We start from the raw sequence: 19,689 nt of genomic DNA, 5'->3' as shown, positions 1-19,689 counted from the left end.
CAATCTTTTAATGAAAAAGTTATTATATTTGAATTGTAATGGATATTCAATCTCCATAAATGATAATTTTGATCAATATGACTTGAATTTAAAGTTTTTATTATGTGTAGGATTGATGGCTTGCTGTGGGATATACCGAGATTTTATTTTATTTTATTTATATAATTTAGAGGGGGATTTAATGGAGATATCATTTTTTTATTTTTTTATTTCCAAAAAAGAACTATTGTACCTTTCTAGTAACTTAAGCGGCCCCACAAGTGGGGTCCCATGAACCGTCCGCACCAATCACGAGGCATATTGAGACGGGTAAGCCGCAGACGCTCCAGTAGATGTGTAACTCCAGCTTCTGGGGTTCGAGGCATTACCAATTGGATGCCTCTTGTGTCGATTCCAGTGTTCCTCGATGTCCGATTTCGCTCTTCTGTCGACCTCGATGTACGAAATATGCGTCTCGAAGCCCAGGATCAGCGGCCGGATTAATCGACGGCCTCCGAATTCCCGGTCTTTGGATCCAGTAGCCAGTGGAAAGATCCGAATTTGGTCCCTTAGGGCTACGGATCGACGCGAATTCAAGCCACCAAGCAGTAGAAAGGGGCTGATTTGGTCGAGTTCTTTCGATATTGGTGGTAGTTCTAGTGATAAAGAGACCAAGAAGTATAAACCTCCGGATGAGTTCGTCGAGATAAGTTCCAGTGATGGAGATGCAACGCGTTTGGCACCGGAATCGGGGAAGGAGGAAGAAAGGGTTGGTTTTGAGGCTGCGACTCCATCGAGTTTTGATTTTCTTGAGTTGAAGAGGGAGTTGGAAAAGGAAGAGGGGATGGTGAGTGATAAGAGAGGTCTGGAGGAGGATTTGATTCCGCCCGCAGGTCGGGGAAGCACTGAATTGGGATCTGCGGATGAGGGAAGACTTGTCAGTCAGGTGGGAGTAAAAAGTCGAAGGCAGATTATGAAAAGATCCAATTTATTAGCGAAGCAGGTCATCAGCGTTCAGTCGGCTCAGAGTTTGGGTTTTGTCTCACAGCTGTGGGTCGATACAAGATCAGTAAGTGTGCTTTGCTTACGAAATACTAAAAATGTGCAGTCAAAGCATCATTAATTATATTATTCGTCATTATTGTGAAGATGCTCTTCATGCTTCATTGTCCATTATTGCTCTTGGATTGCTGGTCCTATAGCTGCACCCATTGATTTTAAAGAGTTTTATTGTTTCACCATTTTAATTATTTCCTTGGATAGTATTAATTTCTGTTTTTATTCGTGATGCAATTCCATTTATTGGATAATTGTGATTTATGGTGAGATGGACACAATTTATTTCATCTAATCATGTTCTGAAACCCGAGGCATGAAAGTTATTCAAACTTAAAAACGTGCTCATGCACTTGATATTATTTCATGATTCTAGGCCATGTATTATGTCACATATAAACAATCAGTTTACTGATTGAGTTTGAACAGTTAATGCATTTTATGTCACTAAATCTGCAATAAGTAGGGAATTGAAAGAAAAATTAAAATGTTAAAATACTTGTGAGAATAAGGCAAATACTACCACCGAGACCAGCTAAGCAATTTATCTAGGTTGCAACTAATTTCCCAACCTAAACTACACAAATGAGACAGACTATAAAATTAACGAAAAGAGAAGGAAAGAAAAGCCTGACTAGTTTCAAGAGAAGAAATGACATGATACATCTCTAACACTACAATGCCATTGTATATTTGATCCAAATCAAAATTAACATAGTTGGTCAGAGAACAATATTGTCCTTGTCACCCTAGCTTGTGAATGCAGGACTTTCTTCATGATGATATCAATGAATCTTGTTTTCTCTTTGTGATAGCTTATAGAACATGTTTTATTCATGACTGTTCTTGATTTTCATGATGAAGCCTAAATACAGTGTCTATATGACTAATTAGGTAGCCAGCTGCCTTTATGTTACCACATTTCTTTTCTCAACTTGGACCCTTCTTTTTTTCTTTTTTACTATAACATGATACTTCTGGTTGAAAAGTGTACAAAGTATCATTTCTTTTGTTATTTGTTGATTCTTCTTTTTCTTATAATATAAAGATAATTGATTAAGTCACTTATTCTTCTCCTCAAGTTCATTAACTTATTGGTTGCCACTTCAAATCTTTTCTAGTGGATGGTAGTTTTGGTTGAAGTGAGACCGAATTTACTATCTGGAGAAATGGAGAAGTTCCTTCTTGAGGATGTAAGACAGGTAAAATTGCTGTCCGTGTGCATGCTCATACTTTGAATTCCAAAATATGTGAAGTTCCTGATCATTATTTCTTATTGCATCTTGCACAAAATTGTTCTGTCACTCTCGCTCTCTCCCTCCCTCCCTTTCTCATATGTTGAAACCCTACAAACAATTCATCTATGGCTTCGGCTGACTCTTGCACATCTTTATCTCTCCTACACCATAATTATCAGCATTATGAGAACTAATTATAGTTTGATAAAAGATGGTGGCTGTACATTTGTTAGCCATGCTCTCCTACATGTAGATGATATTATGATCGTCTAACATCTAATGTGCTCTTATTCAGCTTTACGATTTGTAGGTAGGGGATGTAGTGCTTGTAGAGGATGAAAGTGTCATGGAAAATGAACTGAAAATGACTGGACTGGAGACTTTGGTATGAAGGATTGGTTTTCCTAAGCAGAATTGAACTTTTCTTAATTCTTAGTTTCTGCATATAAATATTAGAGTTGTGTTGTTGTTGAGAACTTTTTTAGGTGCCTGATTTTTTTTAGATCTGTTCCAGATATGATAGTGTAATGTAATATGATATTCTAATCATGTTTGCTATGTAATGTTGCTACTCTTGGTTACCACTTTTAGGTTCTTGCTGTTGTCTATGGCAACTGAGCAACTTTTTCCAAGACACAGTATTTTCATCTGATGCCAAGTAATGAACTTGGCATGCCACATAATATACCTGTTGTATTCTTAAGTTTCTTGTGTTATAAGACCATTGCATACAGCTGTGCTACTTTTGGTCTCCACTAGTCTTTTTTAGTATCGCAAGTTCTAATTTATTGGCTGGTAAATAAATTATTGCTTGAAAGAATTTTAATTTATGGGGGGTCAGATTTAAACCTTGGTTGATTTCAAATATGCTTCTCTTGGAGTAACATCTATAGTGGTAAAATATTGAAATAATTCATCTTCCAAATAATTCATTTGATAAAAAGAAGAATATAGCTTGGGCTTTTTTAGTTTGTTTTGTCACTCTGTGTTGATTGTTGTCAGTTGGAATTCTTTGTGCTTCGATGCGGATTTATCCTAGGTTAATGAGGATATCGGAGAAATATTTCATCCTTTATTTTCTGTGGCATGGGGGTGTGCCAATATGTTTGTGGCACAATATGTACTATGCCAACTGGCATGCTCTTGGTGCCACTAGATACAGGCCAAAATTTGGCTTAGTCATGACTTGCTGTTAGGACCCTTTTTCTAAGCTTTTGAATAATGTTTATCGAGTATGTTTAGTTCAGTTGTTTATTGAGTTGATTTAGTTCAGTTAGAGTCAAGTAGAGATTTATTTAATATTTATTTATTATTAGAGTTCAAATCCTGATGGACTTTGGGTGGAACTCTATAAATAGCGATGTAACCCTTTCATCAATCAATCAATCAATGAAAGGTTATTCCACTCTGTGGACAACCCCTAGGAGGTCGATCCTCTCGAAGCGATCAAGGAGGGTCGATCCCCTTGAAGCGATCATTATCATCCCTATTTCTCTCCTTTCTTCGACGATAAGACTTTAGGGTCTTATCATTTGGTATCAGAGCCTTATCATTTCTTTCATTTATTTTACGATAAGACTTGTGCTGGTTGGTATAGCAATTCTTGAGTAGAAAGTTTTAATCATGGTTTTGATATTTAGGTAGTTTCTTTGGTTTTCCATGCTTACAGATTATTGTCTTGGTCCCATGCCAGGATGATGGTTTGCTGGCACAATCTTATATCTGATGTTGGCTTATGTCATGGATTTGGATCCCTTGCCATATTGTGCCTGTCAACACAATTGTGCCAGCATATTACAGGCACAGGGCATGCCAACAGAAGACATTGGTGTTAATTGTTGTAACCTTGAACTACATTAGAATCCGAATCCATGTACAAGTGGTATCTAGGCCAGTCGTCCAAGATAGCTGCAACTTGCTAGCTACTGCTTTTCTGTCATTGGATCCTTATTGCATCCCATCCTTATTGTTCAGGACATAGAAGTTCTATGAACAAGTTCATATATGTACTGGAGGTTTACACTAATGGAAAAACCTTGGCTAGCTGAATTTAGTGTTGATCTGCTTGCAGCCACATTTCAGTTTCATCTTTTAGACAAGCTCCATTTGTTTCGACAACCTCCATTTGTTCTTTTCACACTTTCACTACTGATAACATCTTGTTGATTTTCTTTTTTTTTTTCCTGGAAAATTTCCATTTGCTAAATTTTTTTAGGCATGTAATAGTACTATAAACATGACACAGATGTTCCTTTTGTTTGTGTAGTTTTCTTGTGTATTGCATGAAATGCTTACTTTTTGATGTTTCTAGGTAGGTTACAACGTTGTAACATCAGGTCGGCACGACGTTGGTAAGGTAACTTTTTAGTCTGTGATATTCATGTGAATATAATGCAGACATATTAACATTTTATGCACCTAGGATGTTCAGTTCTTATTTGCATACTTCATAACATTCTTTTGTATTCATAAGGTCCGTGGCTATACTTTTAACATCAATTCAGGAGCTGTGGAATCACTTGAGCTTGACTCGTTTGGCTGGTCCATTATCCCTTCTAGTCTGGTAGCTTGATCAAACCTTTCTCTTCGTAATGTCTACAAAATCATACTCTAGAATTTAAAGTAGCTCTATGTTATTTTCATGCAGGTGAGCACTTACTGTTTGTTGATTGATGATGTTCTTGAAGTAGTGTCTGATACTGTCGTAGTACATCAAGATGCTATTTCTCGAGTACAGAGATTAACAAAGGTATAAGCATATTTATACATTTATCATCTACGATACTGACTAACAAAGGAATTGGGTGAACATTTTTTTTCTGGGGAAGATTTTCAGTTAAAAATTTAAATACTAATGACATACAAAATTTTTCATACCAACATCATACAGGATCGATATAGTACTACTATGATACGCCATTGGAATTATATGAAGAAGATCTGGAATTGTGATCTTTCTTGCCAGTACAGAGCAACAAACAACAAAATTTACTTGAGATAATTGGTTATGGATTCTAGTCACTTTTACATATTTCATTACGAAAATTTACTTGCACATTGAGATATTCAACATGGAATAATAGACCTTACTCAACTTGGACTACAACAACTATTCTAACCATAAGTACAGTTTGACCCAAGTGTAGATGTTAGATTTCAATACTTATTTCTTGCTAAATAAACGAAATATAATGTCGATTTTTAGTCATCACAAGCATAAAATATATTCAAGAATAATATGATTGCAAGACTTGGCAAATCTTAATGGTCCAAAACTTCACATGAAAGAAGCCTAGAACCGAGCATTATAAGGTCTTCAAGTTTGTTTTGTAGCTAGAACTCGAGGGACCTGTCTATATATAAGGTGAGCAAAGGTGAGATGCGTTGGCTTCCTTGATGTGACGTCTTAGGCATTGTCAAATGTAGCCAGTGACTGAGGGTCCTCACTGGGAAATCTGAAGATGACAAGATGCATTTTATTCCCTGCATGCAAGATGCTATTTCCCTAAATTGTTTGACATCATTGCAACCCAAACGTGAATAAAGTAATGAAATCTAGTAGACTCTCTTATCCTATATGGATATTGTTTTTCAGCAGCTCCACATTTCACAGCCATGTTTTTTTAGTAGGAGTTTTCAAACCTGTGCCTGTAGTACACAATAGAAATACGTATCTCATATTGTGACCTAAAAATGGTGTTGTATTCTTTTTGTTCCTTAAATACTTTAGATTGGCTCCACGATACCATATAATCCAGAGATATATGCAAAGTGGAAACTGTGAAAAAGAGCCTTTTGAGACTGACACTAATCTACAGGCCCTTTGAATCCACAAGACCTTAAGTTGATGCATCTGATGGCCACAATTTGGAACCACATCAATTCCATGATTGGATGCGACAGTCATTAATACTACACTCCATCCATAATTGCTTGTTGTCCAGTGCTTTATTTGTTTTGTTATTTTTACCCTCATTTTCCTCAAAGAAAGTTTGTTCTGCCTTTCTAGGGAATTTGGGATGCTTCAAATTCAGACAAAACCAAAGATGAGACAGGAGAGTATTATGATTTTGGGAGAAATGCTTCAACAATTTATGGTCGCACCAGACGAAGAAACTCTAGTGGCAGAAAGTTCCATAGGAAAATGAGAGAAATGGAAATGGAGGATGATTGGGAACTTCCAAAGGATTACTGAGAAGATGTTTCTTTTTTACTGTATATATGTTGCTGATAAAAGAGTTTTCTTTTCAATTTATTATTGCTTTTATGGAATTGTCGATATATCAACCTGTTCTGTACTGAACAATTGTTCTTCATAAGTATTAGAATTTGTCGGACTTCAACAAAAGTTTATTGTTCCTGTCCTCTTTGTTTGAGATGTGTATATCGCATGTAATCAGGATGCTTTTTTGTAATTAATTTCATTTGCATCATAACAGAAATAATAATAATAATATATATTTTTTATTTCTGCAACATGCATGCTCTAAATTTCACTTTCAATTCAACCGGCATCCATATTCGCATATCCTATGTCTCTAATAATTCAATTTTAATGCCAAAAGGGGGTATTAGGAGTCATTTCCGGGAAGGATAGGGGCATCAGTGGCACGTGGTAATACGTGTCAAGTGGTGACGTCATCCTTACGGTCACAGGCTAGTTTTTGAAGCAAGGTTTGATTCCCAAGCTACCCCCTGGCCGTTCTTACCGCCACCATCCAATTCGAAACTCGCAACGATGCTCGGATGAAGTGAAATCTTACAACGTCTATGAACAAGTGCCACCTGTGTCAAACGTATGATCTGAACCGTTGATTGAGCGGATCCTCGTCGTAGCACGCGCGTAATCACAGAGACAATCCTTGAACTGAGGGCAGTTAGATCAATTCACGTATTCAAATTCTAGATCGAAGCCGCCGTACGCATCAATAAATATGTGAAGAGCTTGCTCCTCTCATCTCAGCACCGTGGATTTCCTCGGCATCGGTCCTTCTGAGTCCTCTCCCGCCCCTCCGACAGTCGGATCCGACGACGGATTCTCCGGCGAAGGAGGATCGAGGATTTTCTCCCACCCGGTGGCTCCGATCTAAGGTAAGACATCCATTTCTTTATTCTTCTACTTCTTGACATCCGTTCATCAAAGGGGCTCATTCTCCCTTCAATTTCACTCCTTTACTTCAGAAATATGTAATGTAGCTTCTTTTTAGTTGTGATATGCCCTTTATTCATTCAATTTGATGCCACTAATTTCCCTTGCACTGAGAATCGATTCTCTGAACTCTTGGTCGTTGCCGTTTTCGTTTAGAAGCTATCTGGACTGCAACTATGGTACAAAATGACCCATTAGGCCTATTCAAGTTCATTGTTCACGGAGGGGTTTGTTGGGCTGATGGCCCATATTCAGCCCATGTGGGCTTTATCAACCCACAGCCCACACCCCACACCCCCTCTTAACCTAACCCTAATTAAGATTAGGGGGGTATGGTGGCTGCGTTTTAGAGGCAGATTAAAGCTATAAAAAGGCAGCAACGAGGCAGATCTTAGTAGCCACGAGATTCCAAAGAGAAGAAGGAGAACAAGGCAAAAAAGGAAGAGAAAGAAAGGGAAGAAGACAAGGACAACGCAGAGAGACTGTTCTCAATCATCTAGCAGCGTTCTCATCTCAGGTTAGATCAAATCTACAGTAGGCTCTTGCTGTGATTACTTGGGAGTTTTAGATATTATGGGCAGTGACGTGATCCTTGTATCCTAGTTATTCTCTTGTGGTTGTTACTAGGGTTTTGGGCAAGAGATTGAGATTTGTACATTCATTATTCTCATAGTGGATTATCTCTAGTTTGCCCCGTGGTTTTTACCCTTCACATTGAAGGGGTTTTCCACGTATATCTTGGTGTTCTGTTTGATTGTGTTTCCATTTTATTCCGCTGCGTATTTTGGTCTTCTAGTATTTGTTCCTATACAAAGGTTATTCCTGTTTATATCCCCATCAACTGGTATCAGAGCGGTGTTTTGGTGATTTAATTTTTGTATTTGAACATGGAGACCAGTAATATTTCTTGCATGATTAGTTTGAATGGAAATAATTGGATGATATGGAAACCAAGAATGGAAGATCTCTTGTATTGCAAAGATTTGTATGGACCTTTGCAGGGGGATAGTGCAAAACCTACAACTATGACAGATGATGAGTGGAAGAGGTTAGATCGAAAAACAATTGGGTTTATTATACACTGGCTTGATGATAGTGTCTTTCACCATGTTTCTACTGAAATTTCTGCATATTCTCTTTGGAAAAAATTGGAAAGTCTCTATGAAAGAAAAAACAGCTAGCAACAAAGCTTTTTTGATCAGAAAACTTGTGAACCTAAAATATAGAGAGGGTGCTTCTATTGCTGAGCATTTGAATGAAATGTAGAGTATTACTAACCAGTTATCCTCTATGAAAATGTCTCTTGATGATGAGTTGCAGGCATTGTTACTTCTCAGTTCATTACCAGAAAGTTGGGAGACACTAGTGGTTTCCCTCAGTAATTCTGCACCAGATGGTATTGTCACTATGAGTAAAGTAACAAGCAGTTTGCTGAATGAGGAGTTGAGAAGAAAGAGTTCAGCAACATCTCAGAATGATTCACATACACTTATCTCAGAGAATAGAGGAAGGTCAAAGTCTAGAAGCAGTTCACGTATGGGTAGGAGCAAGTCAAGATCAAGAAAAGATATTGTTTGCTATAACTGTGGTGAGAAAGGACATTACAAGAACCAATGTAGGCAACCTAAGAAGAACAAGAAAAAGGGAAAAGAAGTGGAGTCTACAGAGTCAAAGGATAATACTACAGCTACAGTGCAGGGTGGTGATTATTTGATTTTGTCTCCTTCTGATGATATTTTTTCTTGTGTGTGTCAGGATCTTGAGTGGGTGATTGACACAGGTGCTTCTTATCATGCTACACCTCAGAGAGAGTTTTTTGCTACATACAGGTCTGGAAACTTTGGTGTTGTCAAGATGGGCAACTATGGCACAGCAGACATCATTGACATGGGTGATATCCATTTAAAGACCAACCTTGGCTGCAAGTTGGTACTTAAGGATGTGAGGCATGTGGTTGACTTGAGGCTGAATTTAATTTCAGTTGGAAGACTAGATGATGAAGAGTATGAAAGCAGATTTCACAGAGGGCAATGGAAGCTCAGTAAGGGTTCTCTTGTTATAGCTAGTGGAAAGAAATGTCATACTTTGTACAGGTTGCAAGCTAAAGCTTATGGTGAGCAGTTAAATGCTACAGAGAAAGACTTCAGTATGGAGTTGTGGCATAGGCGATTGGGACACATAAGCGAGAAGGGGCTACAAGCTCTTTCCAAAAGAGAGGTATTACCAGATCTCAGAGGTATACATCTGAACCCTTGTATTGATTGTTTGGTTGGTAAACAACATAGAGTTTCATTTGCTAGTGCTGCTTTGTCTAGAAAAATGCATGCCTTAGACCGTGTTTATACAGATGTATGTGGTCCTTTGAGGACAAAAACTCCTGGTGGATCTGTTGATGTTTTTGGTATAAGTTGTGCACTTTATTTTGTCACTTTTATAGATGATTTTTCCAGGAAAGTATGGGCTTATGCTTTGAAGACCAAAGATCAGGTTATTAATGTCTTCAAAGAGTTTAATGCCAGGGTTGAAAGGGAGATAGAAAGGAAATTGAAATGCATAAGATCAGATAATGGTGGTGAGTATACAGGATTATTTAATGACTATTGCAGGTCACATGGGATCCAACATGAGATGACAGTTCCTGGTACACCTCAGCATAATGCAATTGCAGAGAGGATGAACCGCACCATCATGGAAAAGATCAGATGTATGCTTTCACAGGCCAAGCTATCCAAAAGGTTTTGGGATGAGGCTTTGAGGACTGCAGTTGATGTGATCAACTTATCACCATGTACAGCCCTAGATGGTGATGTTGCAGAGCATGTATGGTCAGGGAAAGATGTTTCCTACAGGCATTTGAGAGTGTTTGGTTATCGCGCATTTGCACATATTCCAGACAATGAGAGGTCCAAGCTGGATGGTAAGTCTAAAGAATGTATTTTTCTTGGTTACTCACATGATCAGTTTGGTTACAGGCTTTGGGATCCAGAAAAGCAGAAGGTGTTCAGGAGCAGAGATGTGGTCTTCTTTGAGGATTAAACCTTTGAAGATTTGAAGAAGAAGGCACCAGCCAAGACTTCTGCAGAAGGATTAGCAGATTGTGACCCAGTTATTCCTCCAGTATATCAGGGTGATGGGGGAGATGTGTAGGAAAATAGTGTAGAGCCTGATGTTGATTTACCTGTAGGACATGTTGAGCAAGAAGAAGTAGGAGAGCAAGTTCCCGCAGAACCTCAGTTGAGAAGATCTTCTAGACAACGTCAACCTTTCAGAAGATATTCTACAGATGAGTATGTGATGCTTACTGATGCAGGTGAACCAGAGAGTTACCAGGAAGCAGTTGAGAGTGAGCAGAAAGAGAAGTGGTTAATTGCTATGCAGGAAGAGATGGATGCTCTTCAGAAGAACCACACTTATGATTTGGTGCTGCTACCAAATGGAATGAAGGCCTTGAAGAACAAGTGGGTTTTTAGGTTGAAGACTCAAGAATATTGTTCTCAACCAAAGTATAAAGCTAGATTGGTTGTGAAAGGCTTTGGTCAAAAGAAAGGTATTGACTTTGAAGAGATATTTTCTCCTGTTGTTAAAATGTCTTCTATTCGTGTTGCTCTTGGTATTGCTGCTAGCCAGGACTTGGAGGTTGAGTAGTTAGATGTGAAGACAGCTTTCCTTCATGGTGATTTGGAGGAGGAAATTTATATGGAGCAACCAGAAGGCTTCAAAGTCAAAGGTAAAGATAATTTTGTCTGCAAGTTGAAGAAGAGATTGTATGGGCTAAAGCAAGCTCCAAGACAATGGTATAGAAAGTTTGATTCATTTATGACAGAAAATGGATACAAAAGAATGGCTTCAGATCATTGTGTGTACATCAAATGGTTTGGTGAGGATTTTATTATTCTCTTACTTTATGTTGATGACATGCTTATTCTTGGGAAGATATGTCTAAAATTGACAGGTTGAAGAAGGAACTGAGTGAGTCTTTTGCAATGAAGGACATGGGGCCAGCAAAGCAAATACTAGGCATGCAGATTTCTCGTGACAGGAAAAACAAGAAGATTTGGTTGTCACAGGAGAAATACATCGAGAAGGTATTGGAAAGATTTAGTATGAGCAATGCTAAGCCAGTTGGTTCTCCTCTTGCAGGTCACTTCAAGTTGTGCTCAGAACAGAGTCCGCCAAGTGATGAGGAGAAGGAGAAAATGCAAAAGGTTCCTTATGCTTCAACAGTTGGAAGTTTAATGTATGCAATGGTATGTACGAGGCCAGACATCGCATATGCAGTAGGTGTTACTAGCAGATTTCTTGCAAATCCAGGCAAAGAGCATTGGGCAGTAGTGAAGTGGATTTTTAGATATCTCAAAGGGAGCTCTAAGGTTTGTTTAAGCTTTGGAGGTGAACCACCTGTGTTAACAGGTTACACAGATGCAGATATGGCAAGAGATATAGATACGAGGAAGTCTACTTCAGGTTATGTACTTACTTTTGCAGGGGGAGCTGTGTCATGGCAATCTAGGTTGCAAAGGTGTATTGCTCTCTCTACCACAGAAGCAGAATATATTACTGCTACAGAGGTATGCAAAGAAATGTTATGGATGAAAGAATTCTTACAAGAATTGGGGCTGAAACAGGAAAATTATGTGGTGCATTGTGACAGCCAAAGTGCCATCCATTTGTGTAAGAACCCAATGTTTCATTCCAAGTCAAAGCATATAGATGTCAGATACCACTGGATTCGAAATGTATTTGAAGAGAAGCAGTTGCAGCTTCAGAAAATTCATACAGATAACAACGGAGCAGACATGCTGACGAAGACCTTACCAAACGAAAGACAGGAGATATGCCGACAGCTGGTCGGCATGACTTTACATTGAGAAGTCATGGGACAGCCTCCCTTATGGGCTGAAGGGTGAGGTTGTTGGGCTGATGGCCCATATTCAGCCCATGTGGGCTTTATTAGCCCACAGCCCACACCCCCTCTTAACCTAACCCTAATTAAGATTAGGGGGGTGTGGTGGCTGCGTTTTAGAGGCAGATTAAAGCTATAAAAAGGCAGCAACGAGGCAGATCTTAGTAGCCACGAGATTCCAAAGAGAAGAAGGAGAACAAGGCAGAAAAGGAAGAGAAAGAAAGGGAAGAAGACAAGGACAACGTAGAGAGACTGTTCTCAATCATCTAACAGTGTTCTCATCTCAGGTTAGATCAAATCTACAGTAGGCTCTTGCTGTGATTACTTGGGAGTTTTAGATATTGTGGGCAGTGACGTGATCCTTGTATCCTAGTTATTCTCTTGTGGTTGTTACTAGGGTTTTGGGCAAGAGATTGAGATTTGTACATTCATTATTCTCATAGTGGATTATCTCTAGTTTGCCCCGTGGTTTTTACCCTTCACATTGAAGGGGTTTTCCACGTATATCTTGGTGTTCTGTTTGATTGTGTTTCCATTTTATTCCGCTGCGTATTTTGGTCTTTTAGTATTTGTTCCTATACAAATGTTATTCCTGTTTATATCCCCATCAGGGTTATCAATCATATCCACAAGACGAACGTATAATCCACAATATGGGAATTAAACCCCACACCTTTCTCGCACGAGGGGAGATACACCTACCACTCAAGGTAAGAGCGGTAACCGATGGGTGATTTAATGAACTTTTAGGTGGTATTTAATTTCATGCAGTTTTATCTTTTTTTTCTCTCTTTTGTTGATGTCAAGAAGTATATGGAGACATGATTTTGATATATAAAAAATTCTTTTTTTTTTTTGAAAGTTCCTCTTCACTTTTCTAACAAAATTAAAAGAAGAATGTAAATCTTGGTGTGAAAAGGATGCATAAAAAGGCTGCAAATTGATCAGAAAAGATGAAAAGAAAGAGACAAGGGGCAACAGCTAGTGGCTCAAAGTGGGATATGAGTTTCACAAAGCTAGCTTTGCTCATAATGGGTGTGTCTTCCAGTGTTGCCTTGTTCAGTTGTTCAGATCTGTTTTGTAACTATGCATTGACCAAGAGCGGATCTATCAGGCCTTATAATTAGAATTTTGACAAGTTTGGATCACCTTCATATGCTTGTTTCTAGTGATGGAATCTGTGTTGAGAGGTTTTGCATTTACCCAAAATATATATATATATATATATATATATATATTATTATTATTATTTTTTTTTTTCCTGAACCAGTGGTGTAAGAGAAATCTTGCTAAGTGCTTCAATGTTTTTGCCTTCTCACATGATGTTCTTTTCCATTGATGCAATGTGGGAACACAGTCTCACTCTTTGGCACTTATATCATCTGATTTTTTTCTTCTTTTATTTAACAACTCATTCACTAAGGTTACTATTTCTGTTGTCTCCACAAGAGTGTTAATTCCAGCTATGTTGAAAACAATGTTGAATTGTCGAAACTACCAAGTTCATTTGAGAATTTTCCACAAGAAGCCCTAATGTCATTTAATTATTCTTGATTTGAGATTTTTTTTAATCTGCCTCTTAGTTCTTGGCTTTTTAATTCCATGAAATTGCTTAAATTATGAGCCACTGTACATGTAAATTCAGCATTTGGGAAAAAAAAATGCAAACCTGCATCATTTATCTATCTCCAAATGCAGTATTAAGTCATATTCCACACTTTCTTGTTAGCATAAAATTTGTAATCTCATTGCCAATGAGCTAATTGGTGATGAAATTTCTTCTAGGTTGCAGCAGAGAGTACATGAGCTAGAGGATGAGCTTCATGAGTCGAGGGAGAAACTCAAGGTACAAGAAGAGAAAAGCTACCATGACCACTGCAGTTCTAAGATCTTATCTCTAGAGGAACAGCTTTCAACTGCAAATGAGAAACTCCGCAATGCAGAAACAGATTTTGCGGACCTCAAAGAGAAACTTGAGGGCACTAATGCTTCTTCAGGAACTAAGGCTATAGAGCTCAATTTGGAAAACAAGAATGTTTTTGACTTGGAGGAACACTGTGTCATGTTGCAGAATAAAGTATTCGGTCTTGTGAAAGAAACTGAGGATCTAAAGGGAGCAGCAGAAATTGCTGCTATGCAGTATGAGGTTGAGCTATTAAATCATGCATTCAAGATTGAAGAATGTAAACGAGAACTAATCAATGCAAGAGAAAAGTTTGATCAGGAGAAGTCCAGCCTTGAAGCTGGAATTTTAGATCTTGAAGGTGTCAACTTGGAACTAAAAGAAGAAGCAGAAAAGAAGTTGCAGGAGAAGTTAATACTTGAGGCCCATATTTGCTGAGCAGGAAAATGTGATTCAGGAACCGAAAGCCTCCACTACAAGTTCTGTCGACAAAATCTCGAGGGAGAAATCATCACTTGAAGCAGAAGTCCTTACTCTATCTCAGTCCAATGCTTTCCTCGAGGCCAAGGTTGTCATCCTGAATCATCAGATGAGGCAGCTCGAGGCTGACAAAACTCAAGAATGTGATGAGAAAGATAGGCATATTCGATTCTTTTGAAGCTAAAGTTGACTTGCTGACAACTGAGAAGGGCGGGCTTGCTTCTCAGGTGGATTCTCTTGCAGTTGGATCAGCACCTGCATCAGTTGCATTTAGGACACGCGAAGCTCATCATGGAGATCGAGGACACGAGAAGGGCAAGTTCAGATCTGAAGTCTAGAATGAAAGAGCTTGAAGAGAGTTGGACAGGCAAAAGGCTTCCGTATCTGATGGTGCCGAGGGGAAGAGGGAGGTCTCTGCTTCTCACTGGAGCACTACCGTCATGGGTATCATCAACTCCGGCAGTTGCTGCAGGGGCAAAAAACGATCCGCCATAGTGGTAAATTGAATTCGTCTCCTACTAATACATCTTGATGGTACTTATAATATACCCGTTCTTGATGTATTGCATTCTCACCAGTATAATTCCTTATATTAATTTGTCTCATTTTATGATGTCCCAGTGAACTGGAGATATTAAATGTGAGAGAAATCTGTACATCAGCTTCAGGCCCTAATGACAATAGGAATCTGGCATGATCCAAAGCTGAAGTTGATACAGGTAGTGTCCCTCCTCCCTCCTCTTTTTCCATTATGTTGGTTATTGATTTTGATCTTTAGTCTCTTATCCTGCCCTCCATTTTCCACAAAAAGAAGCATTTCATATGTTGATTTTGTGGAAATGAACAAAGGTAAGATGCTAATAGCTTTTTGTGTCAACGAATCTTAGAGGACATCTGCCAAATCAGAGAATGAATCCTCACATTCGTAACTCTTTCTCTGACTTTGATGTGATCAAACCCATTTTCCAAAATTGTACCACCCATCAAGCTCTTCATTGACCTATCAAACTGTTTGATGGTATGTTTGTCCAAACCCTCATAAGGATCACATCTCATTGTTTACAGAGACGTGCTACACCCACCATCTCTCATGAATCTACTTAACATCTCGTTAAGATGTGGTTGGTTATATGGTTAGTATTTTAGAGATATTGGGAAAATGACCCTTCTCTTTAGTTGCCTTTCTTTACCTCCTCTGGCAATATTCATGTCTAGATTATTCACCCAAATTATCCTAATTCTTCATCCCTTCACTCAGGCTAACCACTTTCTCACATGTAGATTTGACTAACAAGTATCTTAATCCAGCTGAAGTAGGAAATGATTTCAAGCTCCGTCACTCTTACTCCAATCTTAAATCAGATTAATAGGTATCTTAATCCGAAACGCCTATAAAGTCATCCTTAACTTTGTCTTCATTGCTTATAGAAATCCAACCGGTTGTCTTCAATAAACCTCATTAGTTGGGTAGTCTCTAGTAGTATACTTGCCTAATTGACCTTGTAAAGATGACTTGGTACTTATCTCCTCTTAGTCGATTGTTAAATGTACACTTAATTAGATAAGTTGACCATAAAAAGTTGACTTTTTATAATATGGTTCCGAACTCACTATAAAAGGAGAGTGAAGCTCAAGGATTTTAAACACAACTAATCCTATTAAACAGATGGCAACAAGTCAAGTAGTGATCGGTGTCTCCACTCTCCCACCAAGTGAAAACCGAGTAAGTCTTTATGCATTCAGTAGAGTTTATAAATATACGAAGTATTTGTTTGAGAAGTTCAATTCTCGATCAAAAGGTTGATCTTTGAAGAACAAGAAATGTCTCTTTTACGTCTTTAATGCTAAAAGTCTATGATATCTACCAACGTAGCTTATGAACCCCTCTTTTAGATAATTGCTTAAGATATATTTTGGAATAGTATATAGTTTTGTAGAAGTAGAGAAAATTCTAAAAAAAAATATAAATACTCTTGTGATTTTTTTGTTGATATCAATAATGATCCTAAATAATTGAGTCTTTACGGTTTTATTATTATTATTTTTTATAGTTTTGTGATATCCTATTTCTTGATTAAACATAAGTAGATGTAATTTTTCTAATAATTACACATTTGTTTCGCATTTTTTTCTTTATGATTGAAATATATTTTTGAGAAATGTTTTTAAAATACTTTTTTTTTGTTAGTAGCTGAAAAGAATATCGATTTATTCCACGAATATGTTGGAAATATATTAAAAAAAATCCATTAGTACAATTTAATATATATTAAATCTGAATATTAGAATAGTTGACATTATCGTTGTTTCATATCAACTAATCTCAATCTTTACTTGAAGCCTTTCTTCTTTAACAGCAAGTCGATTAGTTAGTTTAGTATTAGCTTTTTTTCCTTCAAGAAAATGATAAGGAAGAAGAACAAAAGAAAACAACAAGGCTGAAGCATTTGCAGGACGGATATTATATGGAAGCTGCGACTGGCGTCGTCGGTCAAGCGCAGTCGCCGCCGCCGCGGGCGGTGGAGAGCGACGAGGAGCAGCGGGAGTGGATGAAGAAGACTCGGGGGTGGCTGATGGTGGTGTCGACGCTGGTGGGCTCTGCGGCGTTCCTGGGCGGGATCGGCCGGTTGCGGTCGGAGAAGCTGCAGGACATGCAGCACACGCGAGTGGGCAAAGCGTACCTGGTCGCCATCAGCCTCGCCTTCGGCTTCTCCATGGGCACCATCATCATACTGCTGCTGAAGGCGGCGCCCAACACGTTGGAGATCAAGGCCTTGTTGCGGATCCTGCGAGCCTTCATCATCCTCGCTATGTGCGCGCTAGGGTTAGCCTTCTCTCTGGCCTCCTACGGGAAGCTACTGTGGGCGTGCTCCTTCTTCGCTGCGCTCCTCGTCTTCTTCCTCGGGGTTGGCACGCTGACCTGGTGCAGCAACAGGGAGTTCAAGCTGCTTCGTCGTCTCTTCTCCTGGAGCGCGACGCGACACCGCGTCGAGCCGAGTGCGCAAGCAAATGGGCAGCAGTACATGGGGAGTTCACCAGGAAACGTGGGGTTCTCTCATGCTTAGCTTCCTTCTCTTTCATGGCTGCGGCAGAGCCGCCATTTGACTCTCTGGGGAGTGTAATAACTTGTTTGGAATCGTCCACACGTTCTCTGAAAACTCCCGTGGGTTTACTTCTTTGTTGAGTGATTCTATCGGTCTTCACGAACGGCATATCCAGTACATGATGCTCATCCATCATGTTACGTCAGGTGATCTCGACCATCACTAATTTAATCATGTTACGTCAGGTGATCTTGACCATCACTAATTTAATTATAAGCATCATCTTATTAGCTAGTTTTACCTAAAATATATAATGCTCTTGGTGTTCGTTCAAAAAGAATTAATCCAGGTAAAACCTCTCGTTAACGGACCAACAAAAGATAGGTTAGAAAAAGTATTTAAATCGGGATCTACATATACTCATTTCTATAAACACTTGATAGACAATATAAATTATAAATATGAATTTTATAATCTTTGAAAGATCACAAGACAAATTATTTAAGGTGATCCGTCGTAATCTAAGGTTTCCATAACTGTCCACATGATATTATTATGGAACAAGACAGCGAACTGACTCTAAACACTGCCCCAAAGTCTTATCCAACTATGTGTCACTTGGGTAGCCCCTAGATATTGTTCTAACTTACACTCCGCACCACTTTATATTTATTGGAGTGCTTAGTTTTACCCATTCTTTTAAGGATTGAGAAGACAAAGGTTCGTTGACTTCGTGCACCTCCTCAAAGGTTATATATCACACATCGAGCTAGTTATTAGTCTTTGCTTACTATTTGCTCACACTTACGAAGAATCTAAAATGTTTGCACTCCTTGCGTTGAGTTAGTTACCGCAATTCACCTTCTCATTGTCATCAAGCTTTTGGAATATAAGAAGTTTTGCTTGAAAAGAATAAAATTTCACCCTGATTTGGAGCAAGCCTCTAATAGTTTTGGTTATTATTGGGATTATACCGTCTTCTTCATCATTTCTATTGTCTACTCCTCTAAGTAGAAAAGGGATAACATTACGTACTACCTATTTCATTCCTTAATCAAGTACTCCTACATCGACCTGAAATCCCTCCACTTTCGATTATTTTGATGAGAAGCCTGTTGACACTAGTCTTACAAAGTTCTCTGGCCTTTGCGGTACCATGGTGCTACCATGCCCATGACCCTACTATCCATCACTTTATATTTGTATCCCTTTCTTCGCAATCGGTAGATCTACCTATGCGAGACTCCTCCAAGTCCACTTCTATTCTAACTGATGCTTAGCTTTATGTAGCTAAGTCCCTCTAGACCTGTAATTACTTCTCGCCCCTTTCGATCACTACTTCAAGGCTTTTGTGTTTTATGAGTAGTTACACTTGGTCGATGGAAAGACATATTACAACTCCTATATATGGCCTCCGCTATCATGTTGCAAGGCTCGTATTGATTTTGTTCTACTTTGCTTTCTTGGTAGCAATGTTTGCTTACCCAACCTTATCCTATGATAGACTCCCTTAAGTGAATATGAGCTCAGGAGCAGTTCAACTCTCCTACCGCTTTAATCATATCTCTGTATGATCAATTTACCTCATGGGACTCATTAGTACTTGCACCCAAAATTCACCGAAGTAGAGCTCCTAGTAGCTCCCAATCATATGTTCATATGATCAAGTCTCTTGTGGGACTTATCTCATATGTGTTGTATTACCTCGAACTTTTTCACCATGATCCGCTATACTTTATCGCCTCTTGGTGACATTTCTATTACATTTTAATCCTTGTAAGATGAACTCGAACTACAATATCTCCATATATGGCATCTACCACCTTCAATTATGTTCATTCTTTTGACAATCGACATTCGTCCACCAATTTAGGGTTACACTCGAATAAACCATAACTCTAGAATAGGTCATCACTTAGCAACTCTTAAAGTTCACT

At 38.6% G+C, this 19,689-nt stretch overlaps 2 protein-coding genes across 5 annotated transcripts; both read left to right on the top strand.

Annotated features, from left to right (window-relative positions):
* Positions 1-330: 330 nt before the first annotated feature.
* Positions 331-6,637, top strand: LOC103995399 (uncharacterized). 4 transcript variants are annotated; one of them, XM_009415977.3, is made up of 7 exons: positions 333-1,048; positions 2,157-2,237; positions 2,584-2,658; positions 4,585-4,629; positions 4,747-4,836; positions 4,921-5,022; positions 6,283-6,637. In XM_009415977.3, the coding sequence occupies exons 1-7, from the start codon at positions 407-409 to the stop codon at positions 6,466-6,468; spliced, it is 1,221 nt and encodes a 406-aa protein (XP_009414252.2). In that variant the 5' UTR covers positions 333-406; the 3' UTR covers positions 6,469-6,637. The 4 variants fall into 4 exon arrangements, with proteins under 4 accessions (XP_018685934.2, XP_065017859.1, XP_065017858.1 ...); XM_018830389.2 differs by lacking the exon at positions 2,584-2,658 and having other exon boundaries at positions 331-1,048; XM_065161787.1 differs by lacking the exon at positions 4,921-5,022 and having other exon boundaries at positions 331-1,048.
* A 9,718-nt stretch (positions 6,638-16,355) lies between these two features.
* Positions 16,356-17,860, top strand: LOC135645005 (uncharacterized). Its single transcript, XM_065163027.1, has 2 exons — positions 16,356-16,431; positions 17,162-17,860. Exons 1-2 carry the CDS (start codon positions 16,375-16,377, stop codon positions 17,771-17,773), a joined length of 669 nt encoding a protein of 222 aa, XP_065019099.1. The 5' UTR covers positions 16,356-16,374; the 3' UTR covers positions 17,774-17,860.
* Positions 17,861-19,689: the final 1,829 nt, after the last annotated feature.

This window comes from Musa acuminata, chromosome BXJ3-8 (assembly GCF_036884655.1).
Source record: "Musa acuminata AAA Group cultivar baxijiao chromosome BXJ3-8, Cavendish_Baxijiao_AAA, whole genome shotgun sequence".
Classification (NCBI taxonomy): Eukaryota; Viridiplantae; Streptophyta; class Magnoliopsida; order Zingiberales; family Musaceae; genus Musa; species Musa acuminata.
The sequence above is the reverse complement of the archived record's forward strand: the minus strand, read 5'-3'. Positions and strand labels throughout refer to the sequence as shown.